This window comes from Vespa velutina, chromosome 6, assembly GCF_912470025.1.
Source record: "Vespa velutina chromosome 6, iVesVel2.1, whole genome shotgun sequence".
Lineage (NCBI taxonomy): Eukaryota > Metazoa > Arthropoda > Insecta > Hymenoptera > Vespidae > Vespa > Vespa velutina.
In genome coordinates this window covers 6,122,113-6,143,213 of record NC_062193.1, presented here as the reverse complement: position 1 = coordinate 6,143,213, position 21,101 = coordinate 6,122,113, and the positions used below count along the sequence as shown (strand labels likewise).

General features: G+C 32.9%; 3 protein-coding genes and 1 non-coding gene across 15 annotated transcripts in view; 3 read left to right on the top strand and 1 right to left on the bottom strand.

Annotated features, from left to right (window-relative positions):
- Positions 1 to 3,324: 3,324 nt before the first annotated feature.
- On the top strand, positions 3,325 to 8,691 carry LOC124949635. Of its 2 annotated transcripts, XM_047495088.1 has the most exons (4): positions 3,328 to 3,511; positions 5,130 to 5,315; positions 7,118 to 7,286; positions 7,758 to 8,691. In XM_047495088.1, the coding sequence occupies exons 1-3, from the start codon at positions 3,394 to 3,396 to the stop codon at positions 7,261 to 7,263; spliced, it is 450 nt and encodes a 149-aa protein (XP_047351044.1). In that variant the 5' UTR covers positions 3,328 to 3,393; the 3' UTR covers positions 7,264 to 7,286; positions 7,758 to 8,691. The 2 variants fall into 2 exon arrangements, with proteins under 2 accessions (XP_047351045.1, XP_047351044.1); XM_047495089.1 differs by lacking the exon at positions 7,758 to 8,691 and having other exon boundaries at positions 3,325 to 3,511; positions 7,118 to 7,704.
- LOC124950260 lies at positions 4,643 to 4,764 on the top strand. The gene has a single exon (XR_007101304.1). It is a non-coding gene; the product is annotated as a U5 spliceosomal RNA (small nuclear RNA).
- Positions 7,071 to 10,157, bottom strand: LOC124949634 (surfeit locus protein 6 homolog). Its single transcript, XM_047495087.1, has 5 exons — positions 9,931 to 10,157; positions 9,779 to 9,826; positions 9,148 to 9,635; positions 8,839 to 9,062; positions 7,071 to 7,315 (listed from the first exon to the last, which is right to left on the bottom strand). Exons 1-4 carry the CDS (start codon positions 10,046 to 10,048, stop codon positions 8,841 to 8,843), a joined length of 876 nt encoding a protein of 291 aa, XP_047351043.1. The 5' UTR covers positions 10,049 to 10,157; the 3' UTR covers positions 7,071 to 7,315; positions 8,839 to 8,840.
- Positions 10,158 to 12,879: 2,722 nt separating this feature from the next.
- The window catches only part of LOC124949633 (homeobox protein extradenticle), a 55,580-nt gene continuing 47,358 nt past the window's right edge, over positions 12,880 to 21,101 (top strand). For 7 of the 11 annotated variants that reach the window (XM_047495084.1, XM_047495082.1, XM_047495083.1 and 4 more), the window contains exons 1-2: positions 14,602 to 15,467; positions 16,289 to 16,362. In XM_047495084.1, the coding sequence (XP_047351040.1) occupies positions 15,235 to 15,467; positions 16,289 to 16,362 (307 nt within the window). In that variant the 5' untranslated portion in view covers positions 14,602 to 15,234. Of the gene's footprint in view, positions 15,468 to 16,288; positions 16,363 to 21,101 lie in introns of all 11 variants that reach the window. The other 4 variants (XM_047495077.1, XM_047495075.1, XM_047495074.1 and 1 more) reach the window with 4 other exon arrangements.

The window sequence follows — 21,101 nt, the reverse complement described above, 5'->3', positions numbered from 1 at the left end:
TGCAAGGGTGAAAACCGCATAACTAGGACGACCTACCAGAGATATCTTCTCTCTCTCTCTCTCTCTCTCTCTCTCTCTCTCTCTCTCTCTCTCTCTCTCTCTCTTTCTCTTTCCTATTCTATATTTCGCTTAGTTCGTTCGTCCTATTGAGCCATGTGTCTTTTATTATTCATTCTCGGTCAACTGTCCTCTTTTCTTTATTTTTCTATTCTTCTCTTTTCTTCTTTTTTTTCTTTTTTTTTTTTCTTTTTGTTTTTCTCTTACTTTTTTTTTCGCGTGTGTGTTCCTACTTTCTTTTTCCTCTTCTTTATTCTTCCATTACTACATACAAATTTAATACTTAATCCCCCATACATTCTGGAGTTTGGAAACGAGAGTTATTTAAAATTTATAAATGGATTCGGAAATAGCAGAATGAGAAAACGAAATACTTAGAAATACCTAGTGTATCTCTTTTTTTTTTCTTTTACATCTTCATGATGATCTCACGAATTTCAATTATTTCATGGGGGAAGTAAAAAAAAAAGAAAAAAAAAAAAAAAAAAAAGAAAAGAAAAGAAAAAAGAAAAAGGGAAAAAAGCAGAACAAAAAAACGAAGTGATATCAAAACGATTTGAATGAAGTAATATCCCATTGAAAATAATTTTCTCTGATGCAAACGTTGAAAGTCGATACTTATTGGATATTGGCTTCTCCATTTCTTCCTTGATAATTAAAAGTATTCCATCAATCTTTTGTTCCCATCGATATTAACTTCGTACTTCGTATATCGATATATTAATATTCGAAGTATCTTTCTTTCTCATATAATTTCAGTCTAGCATATAATTCTGTATATAACTATATATATATTTATTATGAGAACATTTAATTATGAATCAACGAGAAAAGAAAATTTATATTCGTAACTTGTTCGAAGATAATATAAAATGATCAATTGTATTAAAGACAATATAGTTCTAAACATCGAATCTAATTTTGTGAATATCAATTGATGAAGAAAACTCGTCGTGGTCTTTAGACTTCAAATAACGATAAACGTGACAGATTTTAATTGTGTACGTGTGTGTGTCCCATATATACGCATATATGTATGTACATCTGAATTAGGAAGGTGTTCGTTCAACGTGATCGGAATATTTCTCTTATTCGTTGATCATTGATCGTTTTTATCTCGTCACGATAGTGATCCACGTAATAGGCATAGGCATAAACATTTTTATTATTTACGTACGATCATATTATCAAACGATGATTATAAAAATGATAATAATAAGCTATTTTAGATAATAAAAGATATTTTTTGTCATTGCCTATTATTCTTAATTATTTTTTTCATTTACATAAAGGAATTATTTCTTTTTCCTCCTTAGATAAATATACTTATACTTTTAACGTTACGTCAATTATAATGAAAAATTTAATTTTCTATGATTCAAATCCAAGTATGAATTTATCTCGATACGAAACATATATATATATATATATATATATATATGATTGTTAGACACGTTCATAATCACAGGCTTATATCTATATATACATATCATTCATGACCATATTCATGACCATATTCATATATAATACGATTTCAGATAAAATCATGAAAAAATTAAAATTTGTATCGTAAAGTACAATTAAGACGAAATAAAATGAAAGAAAGAAAAAGAAAAAGGAAAAAAAAGAGGAAAAAGAATTTGTACGAGACTCAATCATTCTTAATACCACCATAGTTGTGTTTAAATATGATACCGTAATATATCTTAGAAAATAGGGAAATATGTAGAATGATATTGTATAATAAACATAACATATCGTTCGTGTTAATACGAGACTCTACTCTATAGTATACAAACATATTGTATGCAAACAGACTCATATAATATATACAAGTAAATCTTGTGACAGGTACGGTAGTGAATCTAACTGCTATTGCTAATTTATTATGGAGACATAAAGTGCAGTAGTATTAACAGTAACAGTAGCACTCAAATGACAACGGTAGCCGCGAAGGACGATAATGGTCCAAACGTGTACAGTATTGCTAACTGAAAGAGATAGAGAAAGAGAGACAGAGAGAGACAGAGAGAGACGAAGAGAGAGAGAGAGACAGAGAGAGACAGAGAGAGGCGAAGAGAGAGAGAGAGAGAGAGAAAGAGAGAGAGAGAGAGAGAGAGCATAGAAAGCAAACGTCAATGTTTAAAGGGGATCGTCATCGAACTCTCCAAGAGACCACGATTAAATTATATCTGCAGAGACACGTTGATACCTAACAGCAAATATATATATATATATAGATATAGAAAGAGAGAAAGAGAAAGAGAGAGAAATAGAAAGAAAAAAAAAAAGAAGAATAGCCCGCATGTCAGCCATTGGAGTAGCGGATCGATACGGCATCGTTATCCGTTTCCTTTTGAATCCCATGATCCCTTATACTAGAAGCTTTTTGATACGTCAAAGTCGAGATTTCCTTTATGGTTTCTAAGAACTATGAGTGGTGTTCCTGTAACGCAATGATCAAACGGATCTGAACAGAGGGATCTCTATGTCTATCTCAATTTCTTTTATTTTTATTTCTCTGTCTGTATCTATGTCTGTTTTATTTTCTTCTTTTTTTTTTCTCTTTCTTTTTTTTTTTTTCCTTTTTTTTTTTTTCTCTTCTTTTTCTCCGTCTCTTGATATCGAAACGAAGTTACGTTATTACTTTATTACATTGTTATCTCATTAATTTTTAAAGTAGATACAAAGTAACCAAATTATACGACAAATTCGCACGATGGTCTTTCTTTTTTTCTTTTTTTTTTTTTTTTTTTTTTTTTTTTCTTGCTTTTTTTTCTTTTTATAAAGAAAATATAATAAAGTCGACTTTCCATTTACCTCTCGTGTTCTTCTCCCAACGATAACTTTTTTTTTGTCCCCTTTTTTTTTTTTTTTCCTTTTTTCTTTCTTTTCAACGCACGTTTATGCGTTTATGTGCACGCTTATGTAGGCCAATTTATAGGTAGAAAATCATATATATATATATATATATATGATCATATATATATATATATATACATATAAGTATATAAAAAAAAGAGAGAACTACGTAATACCAAAGGAAAAGGTGCATTAAAATGAGAGAAGCTCGATATATATAAATACCTTACTAAGGACTAGTAAACTTTATGAGCATTCAACGATTTTTCTTTTCTCCTATATAATACACGGTTTATAAGATTTTATTAAAAATGTTTTTCTCTTCGTTCTCCTTTTCTTTTCTTATTTCTTTTTCTTTTTCTTTTTTTTTTTGTGTGTTTTTTTCTACAAAAATTATTTTCACTCATAAACAGCTTTGTATCGTTGTACAAAAGCTATTTATCCCTATAGGTATTTACATATTTATAAACAAGAATGCATTTCGATTGTAGGAGGTCAATTAAAAAAATGTCAGCCGACGTGAGAGCTGGTCGACCTACAGTGCCAACTATTCCTCAATCGAAGAGGCCTACCATTTTGGTCTATCCAACAGGTAAAAATGATTTTACGTAAAACAAAAGAAAGAAGAAAAAAAAATCATTAATATGTCGTTGATCCGTGAGTGATGATTTCAAATAAATTTTTATTGGATTTCGAGGATCAATTAAAAAGTTTTTCACATTCGATTGAATTATCACGAATGTTCTCAGTCTTTTATCGCATTTTTACGTAGATAAGTACATGTAACATGTATATGTATATCTTCTTCGTAAAATATTATTCGTAAACGCTAAATTTCCCGTTGAAAATGTTTATTTGAGATGTTCGCAGGGGATCGTCGTATATCATGAAAAGGTGGCCTCGTTAACACGTACTGCCTGTTAGGCTTCAGATATTTCACTGGTTAAATTTGAGAAGCTAATTAACCGAGACTTGTTTCTCATGATTTGCAATCTACGTTACATTCACATTTGCAAATTGAAGTTGTTACGTACATTCGAAAGTACTCTGATTATATGCACTAGTTCGTTGCTCTATATTCCGTGGCACTCTGTTATAGTTTTACGTCGTTCTTCTTCACCCCTAACTCCACATCCGAGCCAACCTACGCACTACTGTTTTGTCGGAACGAAAGTAGAGAAAGAAAGAAAAAAAGAAAAAAAAAAAAAAAAAAAAAAAAAAAAAAAAAAGTAAAATATCACGTGTAAACCTGCTCTAATCAAATTTTCCTTTCGACCGAACAAATTTAAATTTATCCGACATATAATTTCATGAAATAACACATTTCCTTAATAAAGGAAAATGAAAAATGTTATAATAATGCGATGTTTGTAAACTTTTTCTTCTACTTTTTTCCTTTTTACACGTAAATGCGCCAGCTTTACCGATTGTGACGGAGAAAAAAAGAAAACAAAGAAAGAAAAAAAAAAGAAAAAAAAAAAAAAAAAAAAAGAAAAAAAAAAAGAAAAAAAAAAATAGGAAAGAAACTAGCCCGCGCTTTTTACTGACGACAGAACCATCCTCCCACCATCTCTTCGCCAATACCAATCGACTGGGCACGCGCATGCGCACGACACACGTCATCCCAATGTTTACTTGCAATATCAACCGCTAGATGGAGTTTGTTCTCGCTAACAAAGAGAACTCTCTTCATATATAATAACTACTTCGGTAGATGTTAACTTCACTCTGGTTTCCCTTCAATTCACGCATAAATCTTTCGCCTTTTACTAAAGATTTCCGTGGAGGGGAACAATTGATGAGTCTATAGACTAATTTTTTGTAGACCCGACGAAAGTTGGGTCAATAAACGAAATACCAAACAAAAACTTTCTTTTACAGGTTTCTGTCTTTCCAAAAAAAAAAAAAAAAAAAGAGAAGAAAAGTTCTCTGAGTTAGAGTTTTACCAATGAACTTTTTTGTGTTTCATTCTGAATTTTTTTATGTATTATAACATATATTCCTTATACCTATAAAAAAAACCTCTTCCTGACGTTTCTAAATTACAAAAAAAATTTTGGATTTCAATATATTGGGTTGGCAACTAAGTGATTGCGGATTTAACAAAAAGTGTGAAGTCCATCTATCAACAAAATCCGCAATCACTTAGTTGCCAACTCAATATATATTTCAGTATGTATATATATATATATACACATCACTTTTTACAGTAACACCGGAGAGCATTATTATTCCCATCGTATCTTGCATACTTGGGTTTCCATTACTGGCTTTAATGGTAATCTGCTGCTTAAGAAGAAGAGCCAAATTGGCGAGAGAACGTGCGAGAAGAAGGAATTGTGATTTGGATCATGGCGCTCTTAGTTTAGTCCGTTTTAGTCCGGTTCATCGTTTAGGTGAGTCTCCTCCCTTCTTCTCTTTTTCCTCTTCCTCCTTCCTCCACCAACTCTTTTTCTTTTCATTACATATAATATATCTTCTCTCTTCCATTTTGCACACCACACTCTAACTCTAATAACTCACACTCTACAAAAAAGCGAAGGATAAATATTTAATTACAATGGATTTATAAACTTCTTCTCTACACACAATATTAATCATTGTGATTTCTTCCTACTCCTATCTGTTGTGTTATCTGTCGTCACCCGTATAATAGTAGTAGTGTTAATAAGGGATACGTGAATAAAATAGCCGATCAATATTGTGTGCGTTATTTTTTTCTTTTTTTTGGTAGGACTAAAAAATTTCATTTAAATCTTCAAAAAGAAAAAGAATGAGTCCACTCTTGCTTCTTACTATATATATATATATATATATATATATATATATATATATATATATAATAAATATAATAAACTATTACATTTATAGCGTGAATAGTGTTAAGAGAAAATGGTATAAATGAAAATGATAATTCCTTTTTACTTTTTTTTTCATGTGTGTGTTTTTGTGTATGTGTGTGTGCGTGTGTGTGTTTGTTTGTGTGCGTGTGTGTGTATGTGTGTGTAAAAATATTTAAAATCAAAAAAAGTTTTATTAATTAGATAATTTTACTCCTCCGGTGTTTGTCTTAATGAAACATACTTTCTGTTATTTCGCATCCTGTCAAGTACAGGATCCGAAGAGGATTTAGGTAAATTCTCTTAAGGCGATTTTACTGCTATATAACGCTTGAATGAAAATTCTAGCGAGTTCTCTATTCGGGTATACATATATCTTACGTGTAGGAAAACGCTCGTTTCTCCTTTATGATGCTATATATATTTCTAACGTACGATTGCGAGCGCCTTTGTTATGCTGTTACATGGTTACGTTTGGAATTTAATTTAAATTTCGTGGTAGCAGGGAGAGAAATGGGAGGTCGGAAAAATAATGAATATGATAACGCGTTCTTTTGTTTTTCTTTCTTCTCTTTTTGTTTTTTTTTCTTTTCTTCGTCGTCATTTCTAAGCGTGGCGCATGATAAATATATATACGATAGGATACGCTTTTACAATGATTACACAACACACTTAATTACACGCTTGACACATGGAAATAAAAGGGTGAAAAACGATAGAAAATTTCCTGTGGATGATTTGAAAAATTAATTTTTTGTTAGCAGATAGACTTTCAGGAAAAAGAAATATTTTAGAACAAAAATGTATAATATAAAATAATAATGACGATTCATTATTATGAAAAGTTACGCAAAGTTTTATAATTTACAAAGTTTTATAATTCAACAAAGACGAAGTAATTTCTTTTTGAATGTTTTTCTGCGTTTGAATGTTATTTGTCTTTAAAATAGTGCAAATATTAGGATACGTAGAAAACATTTGCAAAAGTGGCATAAAAAATGTTATGCATGCATATATTACTAATTAAGGGAAAGAGAGAGAGAGAGAGAGAGAGAGAGAGAGAGAGAGAGAGAGAGAGAGAGAGAAAAAGAGAGAAAAAGGAAAGAGAGAGAGAGAGAGAGAGAAAATTCATTAAAAACTGATCAAAGAAAACGGGATGATCAAAGGATTCTTAAAAGTCGATTTTTATAATGTATAATTAAAATCATTATGGCGATAAACGATGGAAGTGAGGTTTTAATCTCGCATTTATTAATATTAATTCATAATAATTATTTAAAATATCTATAGATAGATCTGGCGTCTTAACTTACTCTTTGAAATTGATGATGATGATGATGATTTTTTGTTTTCTTTAGCTGGCGTTGATCGTCCAACGAGAACTGTATCCTTGAAAAGTGATCGTGGATCAAGAGCATTTCCATCGTTAGAACTGGATACCGTTGTCGAAGAAAGATCTGATCCTGAACAAAGTACTGCATTGGAATTGAGTAGTCCTGACTAGCATACAATATTGGCACCGCCGAGGTTATATTTTATTTTACAATATCTTGACTCTGTAAATTTAAAAATAATAAAGTACATATAAATTAAGAAATTTTTTGTCACGCTTTTTACGTAATAATACAATGAAAAAAAAAAATATTGTTCGTCGTATTTTTAATCGAAAAAAAAATGATAATTGAATATTAAAAAAGAAAAAAAAAATAAAACACCTTCGCGCGAGAATATTGCTTAATGACGTCAATATATCAATATCCTATAGAACGAGAAAGCAAGTCCAGCGATTGGTTCATGCTAACAGCCAATAAGAGATACGCCATATTTAAAAATAAGAATTACCGCGAAGAATGATTATTTTTGAAATGGTAAAACTTTACGAATTAATTATCTTCCTTCGTGTCAATGAATGTTAATATTAAATTTACAATTTTTTATTTAATGCATAGCTAATATTTATTAATAATATATATGTATATATATATTTTTTTTTTACAGATCTCCTAGATCGCCCAAATCTTTAGCGGTGCCAATAGACCATAGCCCCCTATGGACAGCTTTGACTCAAGCTAATACGGTATCTACTACTTTTGGAGATACCTAGCAGGAAATTGAAGGCGAGGGCAGTTACATCGAAGCTCTCGTCCTTGATTTGCCAATTATATATTAAAATAAATTTATATTCGCGATGGGATATTTTTCTCAAATATCAAATTAATAGAAAATTGAACATAATAATTTTTCATGTTTGAAAGTATAATTGAAATCATATAGTAATAACGATAATTATTAAAGAGATAAAAAGAAATAAGATCTATTATTAACAAATAAATTTTGCATAGGAGGAAAAAAAAATGAAATACACAATTAAATTTTGTACCAAAACAACAATCATCAAACACGATGTTCCAGAATTGTATGTAAAGCTTTTTACACGTTAGTGATAACGATAATTAATTTAATAAGTAGAGATATAATTACTAGATATGCTAATGTAAAAATAACTTTGCTAATACATACAAAAAAAAAAGAAAAAAAAAAAGAAAAAAAAAAGAAATAAAATGATATAAATAGAGAATCGTATAATTAAAGTCCATATAAATGATATTTTTTTTGGTTTCCTTTTTATAATTTTATAATATCGATTCACTTTAATTATTGCATTCTTAATGAAGAGCATAAGAAAATATGAATATTGAGTTTTCATTTTTGTAAATATTTACATATAAATAGGTGTTGTCAACTCATACAAATTATGTCATCACTTAAAAATCATTAATACATAATATTAAATATTAATATGTCGATAATAAGTGTTTAAAAGAAAATATTTATATAAGGACACTTTTTATAAGCTTCTTTTAATTTCTTTCATTTTCTTAATAAATGCATATATGCGCCATGATTTCACTTTTCACATGTTTTTTTTTTTTTTTTTTTTTTTTTTTTTTTTTTTTTTTTTTTTTTTTTTTTTTTTTTTTTTTTTTTTTTTATATTACAATATTAAAAAAATGTTGATAATAAGGAAACATATATATATATATATATATATATATATATATATATATATATATATTACATTTAAAATCCTGGTATCACTCTTCCTTTTTTTGCAGCTTTTTTGAGTTTATTCGTTTTTTTCTCTCGTTTTCTTTTTGTAATATTTTCTTGCCTTTTCTCTTGTCTTTCTTGTTTAGATTTCTGTACAGACTCTATTCTAGACTCCCACTTTTTAGAACTCCTCTTCTTTTTTAATTCTTGTCGTTTTATTGTGCGTTTCAATAAATCTGGATCGTCCTTAACCTAATATTTTTTATGTATTTACAATGTTATTTATTTTAATGTCAAATAAATGTATTTAATAAAATATTTAACAATTATCATTAACCTTTTCACCGCTGGCTCTTGCAAGGGCCGATTTCCAAGCTTCTTTTTCTTTGATCTCTTCTACTTTGTCTTTTTCACCGGACTGTTCCAATTTCTTCAATTTTTCATTTTTCTGTTGCAAGTGTTGAAGAATTTTCTTCGGATCTTTTTCACTTTTCAACGATTTTTTCTTTGTTCCAATTTCAGAGAAATCAAACTTACTAAAGACCATCTTACCTTCAGAATTAAATATTGGTTTAGGCTTTGGAATTTTTTGCATCTCATTATCTTCAAAATTAAAATTGTTTAAGTCAGCTGTTTGCTGTTCCATTCTTACTGACTTCTTCTGCGTTAAACGTTCTTCTTTTTTTGTCTTTTTTTTAATTTTATTCTTTAAAGTTTTCTTTAGAAGTTTCTGTTTGTATCCCAATTTTTTAACGTTCTTTAATTCTTCCAATTTGACATGTAATTCTTCGAAAGTCTGAGCCCTTTTTGTCGTCGCTCCTGGAACTATTAATATTTTATTATACATATATTATTATTATTATATATTATTTCTATGTAAAACAATTGAATATAAACAAATTTGTAAAAAAAAAAGAAATATGGATATTTTTGAAACATAATAAAAATATGTAAAAAAAGATAAAAACCCCTTGCTATAAAATTGTCCTTTTCTTCCTCATCTTCATCCTGGTTGACTGTAATAAAAGAAAATATTACGATACAAATGCTATTTCATGTAAAATATTTTTTGTATACATATTATACTTTTTAGGTTAACCAATCTAAAAGACATTCTTACCTAATTCGAACATGGGCAAAGGCATTTTCGAATATATATTCGAAATAAATTTATTCTCTTCTTGAAGTATATGCTTCGCTAATTTTGGATTAAAAGTTTTTATCATTTTTAATTGCATATTCTATAAACTCACGTGTAAATCGTCAAAACCCAAATAAGCCAATACAGACGTAAAATAATATTCCAGATACGTTCTGGGTTAATCGCACGTGAGATGAACGTATACAGCGCCACCGTTCGTACGTTTATAGAATTATCGAGGAAAAGATTCATGGAACATTTTTAAATTTATTTTATTGACAAATGATTACTTAATTATAACCACAACGATGTAGTTATAATTTTTATTTTCATTGCACTATACGTAATATACAAATTGTATAAAGTCTATAATACATCCACTTGTATCATATTTACTATATACATAATTGTCTTATAAATTGTGTATTTTTTCTCATACACATTTTACATGATTTTATTGACGACACAATATGTAACAATAATAATAAAAATAATATTACATTTATATGTTATACAATTAATGTTTATATTTCACATTTCATTGATTTCACCTATTAATTTGTAATTTCTCAATATAATAAAACTTTTATCAGATATAATATACTTATTATACTTTTTTTCAATTGCTAATGACAATTTTAACGTTTTAAAATAAACATGACATTATCTTATAGAGAATTTGAGAATCGTTCTCATTAATGACACTGCAATTCGTTTATATTTCTCAAAGAGATGTATAATATATTGAATACTGCAATCTTCATGCAAATTAGCGACAATTATATTTTGGACAATTATCATTTTAGAGTTTGTTAAATGAATAGTTACAGAATAGATAAGATTAGAAGACTTAATAGTATTGTATGTGGTTACATTCTGACTATATAAATTATGTATCTTTTTGTGTTTTTGAAACAATTCATTTGGATGAGTCAGATAACTAAATGACTTCCTAGAAATGGATTGACACTTTTCATTTTCAAAAAAGAATTTGAATAGATTTAAATTATTAGTTGTGTCATTAATCAATGCTGTATCACTCACATCTAAATGTTCATTGTTTTTAAAATGTTTAATGGTATTATAGTTATTCTAACATATATCTATTTTATCAAGTTTCTTTTCATCGTTGATAAATATATCATTGCTTGATCAATCCGAATTAATAGTAATATTTATAGGAGCAATGTGTTTCAACTGTCTTAATCTTTCAAATCTGGGAATAATTTTTGTACTCATTTTCTTTTTATTCCTGCTATCTTGAATCTCATTATTATCCTTCTTTTTATTGTTAGAATTATCTTCTATAATTTTTTGATAATAATTTTATTATGTCATTGTCTTGTAAACTTTTTATACAGTGCAATGCACTCTTTTAAATTTGTATAAGTTACAGAGTGTATATCATCTATTTATTATTTTTAATAGCATTTACATAAAGTACATTTTCAAATTGGTTAAACACATTTTTTTATTTCCTTGATGATTAAGCCCTTTTTGATTTTTAAATTGTACGGTATAAAAGTTTCCTATCTTGGAGTAAAATTGATGAACGTTCATTGTCACGAATAAGAATCAATTGTCAAGAGACTATAATTTTTTAAAAATGTAATGTAAATTTCAAAATATGACAATATATCTCCCATTAGTGAGAATGTTTTCATCATATTGTTCTGTCAATGAATCCACTGATATACAAGAAAATCATTATATCTCATGATATAAAAATTCTGAATATTTTTCTCAAGTTTCCTTATTTGTTTAATCGTTAAACTTGACCAAATGAAAATAACATTTAAAAAGATAAACGTGTATTATAAGTACCTTACGAACGTAATACGTATTCTTCTAAAAAGGTTAGAATTCAGGAATGAGTTACTTTCTATCGTCGTCCATCGATGTTACCGTAGAAATTTCTTATTTCTAATGTATCAATGAACGAAGAAATAATAATAATAATAATAATAATAATAATAATAATAATAAGGGGGAGGAGGAGGTGGAGGGAAAGAAAAAAGAAAAAAAAGGAAAAAAAAAAAGAAAAAAAAGAAAAAAAAAGAAGTTTAACTTGGAAGATAAAACTCGAGATAGTTTCTCGTTAAAACGAAATAAAAAGCTTTCAATGAAAATCTTATTCGATTGAGGATGAGTTTTGGCACCATAAGTGTTTACCGCTGAGGAATGTGAAATATAAGCATCGATGACTTATTATTGGGTATAAACATCCGTTGAGCTCGGAGGTTCGCGCGAGTCTTAAAGAATAAAACACATACGTTTACAGTTTAGTTAGTAATACATTCTCCCTCCCTCCCAATCCTCCCACTTTCTCGCTCTCTCTCTCTCTCTCTCTCTCTCGAATTTCAAAACTGAAAAGATCGAATCTAGACAGTGGAGAAGCACATATATAACAAGCTTAAAGAAAATTATAATCGCTAATCAAATGGCACACGTTACATTTTTATAACATTCGATAATAAAACATTTGCATAAAAAATACATTTACATATTTACGAATTTTTCTCGTTTTCGTTATAAAATATTAAAAGCAATTTCTCGTTCGACGAGGATATTATAAAAAATGAAATCTCATATCGAAATAATGTGATTGATTTTAAATAGAAAGAGGAAACGTTCATAATCGTCACCTTTTCCCGCCATTTCGTAATGGCCGATCACGAGGAATACGTACTCGGCTGAAAGGTAACGTGCGCAGTAGTCGGCATTGAGGAGCCGCAAACGCGAGCTCTTCGTTAAAGCCGATCGGTATTGTTCCTGATCGTAAGTTCGTAGAGTCCGATCGTCCTCCCTGACGTTACTTTTCTTTTTCATTTCTCCTTTTTTTTTTTCTTTCTTCTATTCTCACTTTTGCCTCTTCTTCTATTCCAACGAGTAGGTTAGGGGCGGGCGGGCAGGCAGACAGGCAGGCGGGAGGAGGGGAATAACGCGCGCGTTAAAAGAGAAAAGCTGTCGGTAGGTAGGTGGAGTCGGTATGCGAGAGAGACAACAATTTTTCGTCGTAGTTACCTGTTAAATATTTCTCACGGAGAAGCAAAACTGAGAGAACGGAGAATTGCGAAGGAAAAACAAAAAAAAAAAAAAAAAGAAAAGAAAAGAAGAAAAAGGAAGGGGAAGGGAAGAGGAGAAGGAGGAGAGGAGAAGGGAAGGCGTCGACGTTGCGACGTAAATAAAGAAGGCGCGCGGCAAAGCAACGGGGAGAGAGAGAGAGAGAGAGTGAGAGAGAGAGAGAGAGATAAAATCAAGCAACGTGCGTGTGTGCGAGAGGGAGAGACAAGAGACAGCACTAGGCCGTTGTGGCGAGTGTGCTCAAAGGTGATTGGTCAGTCCGTTGGCTATTATGGCCGGCGATTGGTGCGTGCGAAGGTAGCGCGACGTAGGAGCGCGTAAGAAGAAGCGTCGAGTAGAGTGTGCGCGGAGCGCGGCAGTCGCTCGCGGCCGAGAAGAGTGAAAAGAGCGAGGAGAGGAGAAGAGACGCTCGTTCGCTCGCTCGCTCGCTCGCTCGTTCGTTCATCCACTCGTTCATTCGTTCGTTCGTTCGTTCGTTCGTTCGTTTGCTTGATTGCTTGCTTGGTTGCTCACTCGCTTGCTCGTGGTGGCGCGTTGCCTTGTAAGGCGGAGGTGAGAAAGAGAGAGAAAGAGGGGGGAAAGAGAGATAGAGAGAGAGAGAGAGAGAGAGAGAGAAAGCTCGTGCGCGCTTCTTGCGCTCGTGTGAACGCGCGTGGAAGTGTATTTGTGCGCGCGTTTGTGTGTGTCCCTGTGTTGTACGTCGAGAGAAAGAGAGAGAGAGAGGAGGCTATACGCACGCCGCCGGATGTTCTAACGACGAAGAGGAAGAAGACGAAGACGAGGAAGAGGAAGGAAACGAAGAAGACGACGATTATTATTATCTCGCAAGGATACGAAATTACGAGGAGAAAAAGGAAAAGGAAGAAAAGAACGGAGGACGATCGCCGCCGTCGCCGAGGAGGGCGCGCACGGTTTTCCTCTCGTGGCAGTAGTGCCAAGAAGAAGAAGAGTAGTAGAAGTAATAATAGTCGTCGTAGTAGTAGTAGCAATAGTACTAGTAGTAGTGTTGGTGGTGGTGTTACTGGTGGTGGTGGTGGTGGGTGGTAGAGGAGGTAGTGTGGTGTGGTGGTGGTGGAATAGTAAAAGTAAGTAGTGGTAGTAGTAATATAGTGGTGATGGTAATAGTAGTGGTACCAGTATAGAAGCGGCATGCACGCTTCTACTGCTACTGCTGTTGGTGCTGCTGGTGCTTGCTGCTAGACTTTTCGAAGGCGATCGTTCGAGGAAAAAAAGAAAAGTCTCTTTGCCTGTTGTACAGCTCCAAGAGTTAGAGGAGAAGAATTTTTTAAAGTGTTATCTGAAATAGTTCGTTGGAATAAGGAGGCGAGAGAGAAAAAAAAATTGGGTGCTCTCTCTCTCTCTCTCACGTAAAGTAAAAAAGAAAGCAAGAAAAAGGAGTGAAAAAAAGCGCGTGCGAGAGAATTAATATACGAAGAGAATATACGAAAGCAAAGAGAGAGAGAGAGAGAGAGAGAGAGAGAAACGTCGAACGTTTGTACGCAGAGGAGACAAAGGCCACGGCGACGGCGGCAGTAGCGGAGGTGGTGGTGAAGGTAGCAAAGGAGGAGGAGGAGGAGGAGGTGGAGGAAGAGGAAGAGGAGGAAGAGGAGGCAACGGTAGCGGCGGCATAACCTCCAAGTACCGAGAGGCCGACGAAGCTGAGTTTCGTGTCGCGCGCGCGTCACGAAAATATCCATCCCCCCCGCCCTCTTCTTCTTTTTTTCCGTTCGTTGCGTTTTTCGGACGACGACGACGACGACGACGACGACGACGACGACAACGACAACGACAACGACGACGACGACGAGGACAAGAACGTGAACGCGTTTGCCGAAGAAGAACATCGTTCTATCGTTCGTTAATTGTTCGTGAAATCGTGAAATCGTGTATTATACAAAAGGATTTATTTTTTTTTTTCTTTTTTCCTTACTCGGCTCCTATTCTCATTCTATTTGAATTATATATATATATACATATATATCGGTGTCTCTTTTTGGGCTTCCATAACGTCTCGTGTGCTAGCGAGAAAAGAAAAAGGAACACGTGTTAAAACGATCAAACGACGAAATTAATACGAACGAAAGGAAGAATTCTAATAATATTAATTAAAATAAACGTGATCGTCGTTATATATATACGCGTTAGGATATAAACGCGAATACCGGTTATTATTTATCTTAGTGCTTGGCGAAACGGTTGATGGATGAGACTGGCAGGATGCTGCAGCACGGAGGTTCGGGTGTCGGTTTGATGGGAGCTAACCAGGGTCAGGGGGCCCAAAATACAGCCGGTTACGGCACTATGGGACCGGTTGATGGTTCCGCCGCCCAAGGTCCCGATCAAGCTGTCGAGGCTAGAAAACAGGACATCGGCGAGATATTACAACAGATAATGAACATCACCGATCAAAGTCTGGACGAGGCACAAGCAAGGTATGAAAACAAACTTTCTCATCTAATATGATTATTTTTTTATTTGATCCTTGATCGGTACTTCGTTCGGATATTTCCTTTCTTTTTTTCTATCTTTTTTTTTCTCTCTTACTATCTTTCTCCCCCCTCCTCCTTTCGAATGCTTTCGAAATTCAAATACTATTCGAAGAAGAAAGAGAAGAAAAAGAAAGAAAAGTTGTACGCGCGCGATTAAATTACACGATTTTTTTCATCGGCTATTTTTATTTATTTCACGATACACATGTATATATATATATATATATATATATATATATATATATGTATGTGTCTGTGCGTGCGTGCGTGCGTGTGTATCTATGTTGTATGTATGTATGTATGTATGTACATGTGTACATAATATATATGATTGTAATACATAGATAATATATAATATATATATATAATACATAGATAATATGTAATATATAATATATACATGTGTACATATATATATATATGTATATAATACATAGATAATATATAATATATATATAACACATAGATAATATGTAATATATAATATATATATATATACCTTCGACGATTTCAACGCCGATCGAGAGAACATGCTCGAGAGCGTATGATAAGAGAGAGCTCTTTATCTCTGCGAATTAATATTTGCTTATAATCGCTAACGTCACGGATCCTCGTGTGCGCCGAATAATCCCTCGGAAACGATTCGCGTTCCGATCGTGTTTTCTCTCTCTCTCTCTCTCTCTCTCTCTCTCTCTCTCTCTCTCTCTCTTTTTCTATTTTTCTCTTCTCTTCATTCTTTATATCTCGTACGTTTTATGTTACAGGAAACACACACTGAATTGCCACAGAATGAAACCTGCCCTGTTCTCGGTGCTCTGTGAGATCAAAGAGAAAACAGGTGAGCGATTATTCACATGTATAACATGTTTTTTCTTTTATTCTTTTTTTTTCTTTTTTTTTTCTTTTTTTTTTTTTTTTTTTTTTTTCCTCTTTTTTCGTCGCTATTTTCTTCATTAAATGTTCACCGTGTTTCTCTTCTCTGTCGATATATTTAACTTAACGTAAAGTCTCGTATATGTGCATATGATATAATATATTTTTATTATTCTTTCGATAATCGAATGCTTTTCTTCTCGTAATTATTTATTAATGATTATCGTTACGACGACGGTCAGAAATTATTTTTATATATTATGTATATATATATATATAAATTGTCTATAGTAAGTCGTATTAATCGGGCCGTATGGGTTCAAATTTTTATGATAAATATTTCTAAATATATTTCTAAAATGGAATATTTTTTTCTTTTTCTTTTCTCTCTCTTTTTTTTTTTTTTTTTTTTTTTTTTTCCGAAAATTTCCCCGTAAGAGGAATCGAGATCGTCCTTCGGAAGAGAAAAATCTGATGAAGGAAAAAGGAGAAAAGAAAAATTGTTTTAACTTTATCATAAAATGAAATAGTTATTTCTTTTTAAAAAGGGCTAAGGATTAAGGGCTCAAAGATAAATATTTCCTATTTGATATTTAACAATTTTATTTTCCAACTTGACAATAACAAATCGGCCACACCCTTTGATCTTTCCATCGTATCAAAGTTTAAATCTTTAACTGAAGTTAATCTTATACACCATTCAATATCTATAATAAATAATCTTAATAAATATTAAGAGGAAACTCACATAATACGGAATTGACAAGACGAATGCCGGTTAAGTGACGCGCCGCTTTTGTTGTGACGCTTTCATTGCGTCGTGTTTCTCGAATAGGAACGTGAACGTTCTAGAAGTAAATAGTATATTCTAGTTTCTCCTAAATATAAAATTCTATCACGATTGTTAAACTTTTCATCATTGATAATTACCTACGAGCATTCACGACGATTAAAATCAATTCACACATTTCAATTCAATAATATTATAATAAGTATTATAATATGTTGTTGGACATATTTTTTGTTATATCTTCTCTAACGCGACATTGTACGAAGTACTACTGTTTCTAAAAAAAAAAAGAGAAAAAAAAAATCCTTTACCGACATCGTTGTCGTCGTTGACTACGAGCTCTGATACAAACAAAAAACACAAAAAAGAATTTTTTTTTTTTTTTTTTTTTCCTCCATGACAACGATCGATGATCGAACTAACACACGGACGATGAAAGAACGAATAAAAATGTGTGAATGATGTTATCTACCTTTAAATAACATCATACATGTTAACGTTAAAATCACCCATTAAAGACCGAACAACACGCAATCGGAATTAAAGATCTAACTTAGAATGTATTTGAAAATTTTTTAAACGATCTTAATATCTCTTTCTCACGATATTAGAATCTGATTTTAACAACACGAACTCCATTCTTCATATATTTCCTTATTTTCTACAAAAAAAAAAAAAAAAAAAAAAAAAAAAAAAAAAAAAAAAAAAAAAAAAAAAAAAAAAAAAAAAAAAAAAAAAAAAAAAAAAAAAATAACGCTTTAATATAGTCGAATTAATAAGAAGAAAAACAAAACTTGTGTTACACGCAACTGGTTAGGATTTACATATACTTTGTCGTTTGTGCGTTTCCTAAGACTATCGACGATAACGTGATTATCGCATTACTGTCTCGATCTTTTCGAAAAGATGGGGTGATTCTTAAATAGAGAGAGAGAGAGAGAGATCCCTATCTCGAGAAAAGGAATATGTCGTTTGGACCCCTTCCCTTTCTCTCTTTCTCTTTCTCTTTCTCTCTCTAGCTGCACCCTTACGAGTCCGACCCCTGCGCACCCATTCGAAACTCGTAAACATAATTTTTATGCGATGTTTGGATTACTTTTACGCGCGGATCAAGAGACCACGAAACGCGCAATTATTTTTCGACCGTTCTGCGGGTGTGCTCAAAATGAACGAAATAGAGGAGGGGTTGTTTCTCCCTTTACATTCCGAAGCTTTTCCTACGAGTACTGTTTAGTAGGGTGAACTATACTCCCCCGTACGACACACCCCCGCTTCCTCCCCTTTCTACTTTCCCTTTTCTATTTGTATTTTTCTTTTTTTTTTTTTTTATATAGAATATAGACGTATATACACATACAATACATATCCATATATATATATATATATATATATATATATATATATATATATATATATATAATATATTAAATATTGAAGTTTAGTAAGAGTCAAGAAGCTTATGTTCGAGCGAACGAATGGTGCGAATGACTATTTCTATCTCTCTCTTTCTCTTTGTCAAATGGACGACGTCTTCTCGATGATAATATGCCCGTAAGGAAAGATATATGAAAAAATGTGTTCGCGCGCGGGCGCACATGAATTATAGTTAAGTAAGCTTGGAAAGTGGTAGAGATCGAGAAATATCGAGAGAGAGGAAGAGAGAGAGAGAGAGGAAGAGAGAGAGAGATAAGGGAGGAAAAGAGTTGGAAAATGTAGTAAGATGTGAAGAGAGAAAACGGTGAGTTAGGGAGAAAGAGAGAGAGAGAAGCTGTGGTGGCTTGCGCCAGAGTTTATGGGCAATGCCTGACGAGGCAGTGAAAAAGTACTAAAACCAAGAGGAACAGATAAACGCTATGTTAAGCAGACCATTTTACCAGCCATTTAATATAATCGGCTCTCTCGCGAAGCCTCGGATAACTTCGGATCAGGGCCGTACGAATTGGTCTCTCTCTCTCTCTCTCTCTCTCTCTTTCTCTATCTATCTTTCTCTTTCTCTCTCTTTCACTCTCTCTCTCTCTTTCTCTTTAATTCTTTTTTTTTTTCTTTCTTATGAATTCCTATCTCAGTTTCTCTTGATCGGATAACGTCGATATTTATTCGAATTTCTTCGACGACGAGTGGTCTCGATTTGTCACGGTCGAACGGGTCTGAGTTTCTCGGACGTTTGACACCACCACTGATATCTTTTCTTTTCGTCGAAGGAAAGAAAAAAGGAAAGAAAAAGGAGGGGAAAAAGGAAAAAGAAAGGAAAGAAAAAAAGCCGTTTTGGATAAACCCTCTTTTCGCTTCGTCTCGATTTCCCGTGGGAGGACCACGATAGAAAGAGACTCCCCTCGAAATCCGTGGGATTTTCTTTGGCCTACCTTCTCTCTGAACGAACTTCTAATCCCTTTTTTCTCTCCGCCCCCTCCCCTTTTTTTTCTCTTTCTATCTATTTATCTATCTATCTATCTATCTCTCTCTTTTTCTCTATTTTTCTCTCTCTATCTTTCTCTCAGCTTGGACACCCTTACACCTTAGTTAGGTTCCTTTTTTTGCTTGGAACGATTTCGAGTCTTCGTATGAAAAGTTCACGGGTTCATGCTCACGTCTCGAAAAAAAGAAAAAGAGAGATAGATAGAGAGAGAGAGAGAGAGAAAGAGAAAGAGACATATGGAATTCGATTTGTTAAAAGCAAAAGAGTCGCATCGCGCTAGTTAACTCCGATTTCGCGGCTTTAAAACAATGCTAACGCGGTTGAGTTCCGGTGCAACAATTAAAAATCCATACTCGATTTGGACGACGGCCAGCAGCGGTATGTAATTCTATTTCGTCGTAACACGCATACATGGTTTCACTTTTGCTCGCTCACAACGCTGACACTTTTCCTTTCCCCTCTCTTTAATATCTCTTTCTCTCTCTCTCTCTCTCTCTCTCTCTCGTTCTCTCTCTTGTTCTCTCTCTCCCTTCTCTCTCTTTCCCCCACCTTCGTAAAGAGAACGACGAGGAGAAGGTCATCGAACTTGGTGATTTCGATTTCTTCGATCAATAGTTCCCATCGATCGATCGATCGTTAGATAAATGGATAGATTTATTGATCAAATGTTAACGACATTTAACGAGTTAATTGGACGCGGCATACTGGTTTAATTAGAAACTATCAGACGATCTTCCGCATATCATTCTTTCGATTACATTTTTATTTTTATCATTTTATTCGATCGATTATTTTTTCCTTCCTCTTTTTGTTGATCCTTTTCGCAGTATACTAAGGTGTACCAGAGAGAGAGATAGCGGAGAAAGATTGTGTGGCTCTTCTCGAAGATCCTTAGAAGAGAGGAGGAGGATCGCGTTGCTGGACCAATGGCGAAAGAGGGAGAGAGAGAGAGAGAGAGAGAGAGAGAGAGAGAGAGAGAGAGAGAGAGAGAGAGAGAGAGAGAGGGAGAGAGGAAGAGAGAGAAAGACTTCGTTTCGCATTCCTCTACGTATCTTATTCGTTTTGCGATTTTGCTCTCTTTGCGGCACGACTTCCCTCTTGGCGGTTCCCTAAGGGCTCCGACGGTCCTAAGGCCCTACTACCTACTCCGATATATTGTCGGGGAGATCATTATTTGCGCGCTTTACGAGTCTCTCTCTTTTTTTTTTCTCTCTCTCTCTCTCTCTCTCTCTCTCTCTCTCTTTCTCTTTCTCGTATCTTTCATTCGCGTCGATGTCTTTCGACAGATACTAAAAAAAGAATCGACAATGTCGAAAAAGAGAATCGATGGATTCTATTTCGTTGGAACTCTTCTTCGTTGTTTTTTAATAAACATACTTCGATATTATACGTCGTAATAATATTAATAATTATAAACTGACATAGTAATGACTGAGTTAATAACAGGCACGATGTTCTTATTATGGTTCGTTGCTAATTATTACATTTCTTTATTCCC

What these genes read in the sequence shown, in the direction of transcription:
- LOC124949634 (XM_047495087.1), bottom strand. Translation starts at nt 10,048, where the DNA reads ATGCAATTAAAAATGATAAAAACTTTTAATCCAAAATTAGCGAAGCAT. An exon ending in TTTGCCCATGTTCGAATTAG is followed by an intron (nt 9,827 to 9,930) that starts GTAAGAATGTCT and finishes CTTTTATTACAG; the next exon opens with TCAACCAGGATGAAGATGAG. An exon ending in CAAGAGCCAGCGGTGAAAAG is followed by an intron (nt 9,063 to 9,147) that starts GTTAATGATAAT and finishes AAAAAATATTAG; the next exon opens with GTTAAGGACGATCCAGATTT.
- LOC124949635 (XM_047495088.1), top strand. Translation starts at nt 3,394, where the DNA reads ATGCATTTCGATTGTAGGAGGTCAATTAAAAAAATGTCAGCCGACGTG. An exon ending in CATTTTGGTCTATCCAACAG is followed by an intron (nt 3,512 to 5,129) that starts GTAAAAATGATT and finishes CACTTTTTACAG; the next exon opens with TAACACCGGAGAGCATTATT. An exon ending in TAGTCCGGTTCATCGTTTAG is followed by an intron (nt 5,316 to 7,117) that starts GTGAGTCTCCTC and finishes TGTTTTCTTTAG; the next exon opens with CTGGCGTTGATCGTCCAACG.